Source organism: Danio aesculapii, chromosome 25, assembly GCF_903798145.1.
Source record: "Danio aesculapii chromosome 25, fDanAes4.1, whole genome shotgun sequence".
In the NCBI taxonomy this organism is placed as follows: Eukaryota; Metazoa; Chordata; class Actinopteri; order Cypriniformes; family Danionidae; genus Danio; species Danio aesculapii.
Window position 1 is genome coordinate 17,155,080 of NC_079459.1, and position 7,580 is coordinate 17,162,659.

Here is a 7,580-nt window from a genome sequence, read left to right on the forward strand (position 1 = left end):
ATCGTGTAATCGCCATGGACCAATGGTAAAGGTGTTTAGGAGCTAAAAGAAAAACCAAACTCCCCCAAAAGTTTGCTCTGGTGAGCTGCTTCAAACTACCGACTGAACTTAAAAATAACTTGTTTTAGAAAGATTTTATTCAAAATGACATCATTTTAGTTTGTTCTTGGATTTTGTTTGAAGTATACTGGAGGGCTAAAGATAAAAATTAGCCCATAATTCTCTAGGTGTTTATGACTTTCTTCTTTCAGTCAAATCCAATCACTTTATTTAAAATATCTCCTGGCTCTTTCTAGCTCTACAATGGCAACAGACAGGTGGTCAATAAAGCAGTGGTCCTCAACCACCGGGCCATGGACTGGTACCGGTCCATGGATCAATTGGTACAGGGCCACACAAGAAATCAATAATAATTTCCATTTAATTTATTATCTGAGTCTGAATGATCTTTTATTTTGAAAAATGACCGTATTCTCTCACTTGCGTCTCGGTCACCTGAGCGCCCAAATTTAACCCACAAGCAGCAAAATGAGTAAGAAACAGAAGTCTTTGGAAAGTTACTTTGCAGGGGAAAAGGCCCTGTGAAGGAACCACAAACTGCCAAGGAATGAATTCGCAACCCATTTGTCAACAATTCAGGTGAATTCAGCATGTCTGTACAAGAAGATCACCTGCTGGGGATTGCAAATGACACAACCTTTCATATCACATCTTTTCTAGAGTTCATGCGAGTTCATTATCTCCAAAGGAGATGCGCAGCATGAATAAAATAAATAAATAAAAATCTCCATAAATAAAAGTTGTATTAGAGTGACAGCAATAATTTGTCAGCTTGTTACTCTGAGAAAATGGTTGTCAAAACGCCCCAGTCAATTTACACTGTTTCTAAAGTTTTAAATGCAGATATTTTTTATTACTTTCACATTGCTACAGCGAGTGACACGGTGGCTCAGTGGTTAGCACTGTCACCCCACAGCAAGAAGGTCGCCGGTTCGAGTCCCAGCTGTGTCAGTTGGCATTTCTGTATGGAGTTTGCATGTTCTCCCCGTGTTGGCATGGGTTTCCTCAGGGTGCTCCGGTTTCCCCCACAATCCAATGACATGCGGTATCGGTGAATTGGATGAACTAAATTGGCCTTAGTGTATGTGTGTGAATGAGAGTGTATGGATGTTTCCCAGTACTGGGTTGCAGCCAAAAGGGCATCCGCTGTGTAAAAACATATGCTGGAATAGTTGGTGGTTCATTTCACTGTGGTGACCCCAGATGAATAAAGGGAAATGAATGAATGAATGAATGAATGAATGAATGAATGAATTTGCTGTAGTAGATGTTTATTTACCCAGAGTCAAGTGAGACGCTTTTTATTATGGATAGATGTGCGTTATCGCACTTGTTTTGACCTGTTGAAGAGAAATCCCCTACATCTTGCCATTATAGAGCTTGAAAGACCCCTGAGATTTTTTTTTAAATAAAGCCAATTAAATTTGATATATACACCTAGAATGTGTTGAGTGTAAGTAAACCATGGGTTAATTTTTAAACGTTTAGGTAAACGAACCCTTAAAAAATCAACTTTTGTATTTTGATTCTTCATTGCCAACTTTAGTTCGAAGAACCTAAAGAATTTTTAAAAAGATAGTATTAGTTTGACTATTGTGTTTGTTTCCATGTGTCCAAAGAGCTTAGAAGGACCAAGAGGCGACACTCAATAGAATGTTCCATTGCAACAGCAGCGCCCAGCAACAGTCCTGTATTCCGCCATTTTGGAGTGAAAGCGGTCGGCTGTCCATTAGATCTTATTGCTGTCGCGATGGCAAGCAGCTGCTTTGTTTTTTATATATTAATTTAAAAAGCGCATTAAAGTTGAGATACAACCTGAAATACGACAATACAACACTTACTATCTCAATCATCAGCACTTTTAATAGATTATTTTACAGACTTATAATATGCTGTTGTTCTATTGGAATTTTCCTTCCAAAATGGCCACCGCGCCATCTAGTGGCTGTTTCCCAAATCGCACTTGAGTGTCGCCTCTTGGTGATTCTATGCTCTTTGACGTGTCTGCAGAATATCTTGCTTGACATGTTTATCTAGACCATATGCTTCTTTTGCTCCACTGCCTTGTGTCTGGGGGTTTTAATTGCAAAAACTTATATTAGCAACTTGCATACACATTTTTACACCACTCCAAGTGGGATTCAAACCAGTCTCTAACATTATGGCGTTAAAACAAAGATGCAAAAGTTGCATGTTTAGTCATGCTATGTCTAAAAACCAAAATATACTTTAGGCTTACGAGTGTACAGTATATAATAACATGTAAACTTTTTCTTTTCTCTTTAGCTCTGTCTGCCATGTTTGAGTCGCACTCCCAGCCATCCATAGATGTTGATAGTATGGAGACCCCAGTGACCACCCCGGTCCAGAGCCAGCCAACTGCACAGTCTTTATGGTGTGAGTATACTTCACTTTACCATGGTATATATTAACATATCATGCTGTTGTCTTTTTAAAACCATCACAATACGGCCACAGTACTTTTTAGTAGGGTAAAATGAGACATTAAACCTCATATTGAGTGCAAAAAAGTAGTAAAGTTATTGGGTTCATTCTAGCTTTTAGCTCTGCCATTTAGATAATTTCTGTTGGCTTTTAATGTTGCATTATTTCCCCTGAGAGTTTGGTGATTTATGTTCAGTCTGGCCTTCAGCAGCAGCTTTCACTAAAAATCTAGGTTGCGTTTGTCTCTGCTTTGTCTGCCTCTTGTAACCCATTTACTATAATATCATTGTTTGTGAAAGCAGGGCCAGGAACATGCTGGAAGACAAAAGTATCTCTCAGATTAATAGTGTAATTGTTCGGTTTTTGTGTTATGTAACATTAGGCCCACAAGGCTCTGTATGTAGGACAATACAGAAGGATATTGGTTATATAAATAAAACTCTTTTCATCTGTAGTGAAAAATCATTCGAGAAATTGATTCTGAGATTTTCAAAATGCATTCCTTTTCTGTCATGAATCAATTCTGAGCTCAGTTTTGAACAGCAGATGGCGCTCCAGGCTAGTTTTTAACCATACACTCAAATGCTCATGAGGAAGAGCGCTCATGTGTTTATGTTAATCTGCGTTTATGTCATAAGATTAATGTAACAGCGCACTATAAACACTCTTGTTATTCATTTAAACTTTCCAAACTTTATTAATGATTATAAAGGCATTTTTACACAAGCAAAATACTGCTGTTTGCAAAGCATGTAGCACCATCTGCTGTTAAAAATGAAAGGATCAGAGAGAAGGCAAATTTATACTTCTGCATCGAGTGCACACAGTAAGTTGCATATCCTTCGTTGTACCCTGATGCAGACCCTGAAGTGCACATCTCTAAGGCCCTGTTTACACTTATGAGTTTTAGTTTTAAAACGGCATTTTAGAATGAAAACGATCCGCGTCCACACTGATGTTCCGTCACACACTACACCTCTGAAAACCCACATCATGTGACCACACACACTGGCATGCACTGCAGCAATGAGAGCTGTTCACGTCAGACTGTTCATCAAGGATCTACTGCTGGATCTAATCACATCACATTTGTTAAACGTGATATTTAATTCATCTGGTTGTCTATATGTAACGACATATTCCCCGAAGGTCTTTTGAATCTAGTACTTGTCTCAGTTTACGTGTTTTGGCTGAGCGTAAAGAAAAGTTAATATAGTCTATTAATTTATATAATCACGTACACTGATTCTGCACATTTGACTAATAGCTTGCATTTATTTCCTATACTGTATAAACTTATTGTACGTTATACTTTTATAATGGCCATTATTAATTATTAAAACTGATATTTAGCAAAGAGAGGGTATGTTTTGTATTTTCAATGGAAATGAAAGGAGGCAGTAATGTTATAGGCTCCGTTTTGTTATAAATTTGCATACAGTAAAGATGGCGGTCATATAAATATGTAGCTACACGACGCTTCAACATTTCTGGTGTCTGTTAAGTTGTTAATATCAAAATGTAAATATGCAGTTCCTTATGTCATGTTTTCATTTTCATTTGTTAAGAAAGTGAAACAACCTAGCCAGGGTGATGTGAATGAGGTTATAAAGTACACTGTTCCCTTTGAAGATTTACTCATTGTGTCCTCGGGAGTTTGTTTTCCATATTGAACTTGTAAAGTCTGAACTTACAAGGAGAGGATGCAAGACTGGACTGTGTGTAGGTTACTTAATATTGAGGAAAAAGCCCCAATCAGATAGGCGAATGTCTGCAGCCCTGCCTGTTTTCAGATGTCTCCGTTTTCCCCCATCCACACTGACACAGAGCAGCACCGTTTTCAAATGAAAACGGCCTCTTCAGCGTTTCCAAAAAGCTCAGTTTTCGGCGCTTGAAAACTCCGGCATAGTGTGGACGGAGGGCATAACCGTAGCAAAACTTACGCATTTTAAAACTAAAATGTCTTAGTGTAAACGGGGCAAAACCATGCTGGTGGTGTTTACTAAACAAATCTTTTTTCGAGTCATTTCGTTCAATTTGCCAAAATATTATTATATTTACAACCAACAAGCTGCTTCCAAACTCATTTACAACTCTCCCAAACATTGGTCACACTACAAACAAGTAATAACTTGAATGCTGTAAGAAAGAAAATAATCATTCCTCGTTTACCTGGATCTTTTGTCTGTGAATAACTCCTCTTCTGATATATCTTCAAACTTGAGTAATTCGTTCACATGACACAGTCAGTCCCATATAAGCTTAACTAATGCACACAGTCTGAGCCGAAAGGAGCCATGATTAGTTCATCTTTTGAGTCTTTGGGTTTTTGAGTCATTCGCTCATCACATAACAGCATGTAAATGACTCAAAACGGATGAACGGATCAATTTTTTTTTCTGGCTCTGACTACAAATGATTGGCTTCTGTCTTTCACGTAATGAACGAATGACTCAAACCCAATAGAAGACTCGAAAAAGGAACTAATCTTCTCCTTCAGCTGCACAAATGTGTGGATGCGTGAGTGAATAAATCGCTCCCTGGGTTCTCGAGTCAAATAAGACGGTGGTCCTCAACCACTGGGCCACAGACCGGTACCGGTCCGTGCATCAATTGGTACTGGGCCACACAAGAAATCATGAATTATTTCTGTTTTATTTATTGTCGAAGTCTATTTTGAAAAGTCTTTTATTTTTTCACGTTTTTTTTTTAGAGTTTGCACAAGTTAGTTGTTTCCCGTGGAGGTTTGTGGCGTGACGCACATGCTCCTTCCAGATGCTCCCAGTGAATGAATCCCGTGAGCGCACCATGAGCTACGTGACAAGAATTGACCGATCAGCTTCAGCATGTTTGAAATATACACATTTCGTTAGACCAATATCTCAGACAAGCACAGAACATCCAAAAACTTCAGTGTTTTGTAATTTTCTCCATAAATAAAAGCTTGTATCAGAGTGACAGCAATGTTTTGTCAGCTTGTCATCCTCTGAGAAAACGGTTGATGGTCGCCTTTAACAATGTCAAATTTACTTTCTCGTCAATAGACTAGCATTAGAAACACATTGCATAAACGGTAATTAATTTGTTTTTTGTAATTTGATGCAAAGATGATATAATTCAAAGCGTAACTTTATAAATGGACATAAATTTAAAAGAAAATCTAGATATTGAAGGTTCCATGAATTTAAAATAAAGATTTTTATATGTTAGTATCAGTATTGTTAGTTTTTAGGATATCTGTAAGCTAGTGCACACCAAAACAATGATAATATTCATGTTTATGCGATATAAAATGTAAAGCCTGTAGTTTGCACTTCCACATAAATGGATAAACGGACCAATCAAATGCTCTCTTGTATCTGACAAGCCCCGCCCTCTTCAAGACGCTTCACATTTGATGCTTGAGCTCACCACTTTGTGCACTGGTGGAACAAAATGCTATTGGCTGTTTTAAAAAAGGGGAGGTACTCCACCCTCTCTTTATGTTTCGGTTAAGATTACATCAAACATCGAATAAAAATGCACATTTCAAAGCACTTCACAGGACCTTTAAAAACTGTCAATTAATTAAGCTGATGATCGTTAAACACGTCATCACCGTTTTGTGAAAAGGGTCTATTCTTTTTACTAGGAAGTAGCTTTTGAAGTGCAATACATCCCATTTGGAATGCACTATTTGTGTACACATGAATTGTGTCTCTTTATGAAGTCGCCATCTACTGGCATGGATTGCATAATACAGCATTTTTATTTTCACAAATTGGTGTGAATCAGCGTTGTTTTTGAAACAAAAACCCTAAATAGTGTATGTGTGTGTGTGTGTGTGTGTGTGTGTGTGTGTGTGTGTGTGCTGTGTGTGCAGACACCGGTGGTCCTCCCAGTACCAGCTCCGGACCCTCGTCTCCTTCTGTAGCAGATCCCTCATCCAACTTCGCATTCAGCAGCGAATGAATGTCTTGCAAGTATTTTTTTGATCAGTATCTGTTTAAAGGTTGAGGTTAAGATCGATATGATCCTATTTGTAAGCTGCTAATATTGTGCTATCTACACTCGTGCCTGAACAAAACAGAACCGCTTAGGCAGAGATTCAGCTGATTGGATCTGTCAGCAAATACAGCTCTGAAACAAGTAATTAGCTCTTCCGGTGGAGTCAGGTAGTAATTATGATCTCCGAGTCAGTGGCAGAAAGATAGAGCCAATAGAGACAATAGTAGTTGTGTTCGTGTGTGTGTGTTTTTTTTGTCATCCCACACCAATGCAACTCGAATAAATAGCCAAAGGAGCACACAGACCAATTAAGAATAAGGATTTTGAATATTTAATCATTCAGATCTAGCTTTACAGAGTCAGTTTAATTTTACCACTGTTGTTTGGTTTATGTATATAAGATGTTTTTTTGTGATTTTTGTTTGTTTTAGATGTTTTTGATTATGATTTAGATGAGATTAAAATGAAAATTGCTGTATTTTTATTATAAAATGCGAATGTATTGTTTGGGAATTATTAAATGTGTGTAATATGAGCATTTCAAGAACTGTTTGCAATCTCCAGTTGTGTTTACTCTGTGAAGTTTTTAAAAAAAGTATATTTAATTTTAGAGAAATATATTACTTAATAAACAGCTGTAAAAGTGTTTTTGTGTGTGGTATTATTTGGGGGGTATTTTTATTACTATTTATTGCTTTTCCCAAATTACTTTTTTATTATATTAATATTATAAAAAAATATATTAAGAATGATTTTAAATTCACAATAAAATTTGAAGAAACAGTTTCTAAAATACAGTGGTCCCTCGTTAATTACGGGAGTTACGTTCTAAGAATAGCCCGCAATAGGTGAAATCCGGAAAGTAGTCTGCTTTGTTTTTAACAGTAACAATTCTTATGCAAAAATTTGGAAAATAAAAATTAGCAAAATAATGTGCTCTTTCCTTATAGGATAAGATCACAGTGAAATGCCATTTGGTTTCTAGTGAAAACTAGATAATGTCATGTTTTTTAGACAAAAATGAGTAGTGGAGCAGTATTGAGGTGTGTGAAATTAAATAGAAACTAAAATAGGCTATGCAAAAGTTT

The 7,580-nt window shown here is 37.0% G+C and overlaps 1 protein-coding gene across 11 annotated transcripts in view; it reads left to right on the forward strand.

The window, feature by feature from the left end:
* The window catches only part of ppip5k1b (diphosphoinositol pentakisphosphate kinase 1b), an 87,257-nt gene extending 80,119 nt beyond the window's left edge, over window positions 1-7,138 (forward strand). For all 11 annotated transcript variants that reach the window (XM_056452205.1, XM_056452211.1, XM_056452214.1 and 8 more), the window contains 2 exons: window positions 2,347-2,457; window positions 6,368-7,138. In XM_056452205.1, coding sequence (XP_056308180.1) covers window positions 2,347-2,457; window positions 6,368-6,456 — 200 coding nt within the window. In that variant the 3' untranslated portion in view covers window positions 6,457-7,138. The remainder of the gene's footprint in view (window positions 1-2,346; window positions 2,458-6,367) is intronic.
* The last annotated feature ends 442 nt before the right edge of the window (window positions 7,139-7,580 follow it).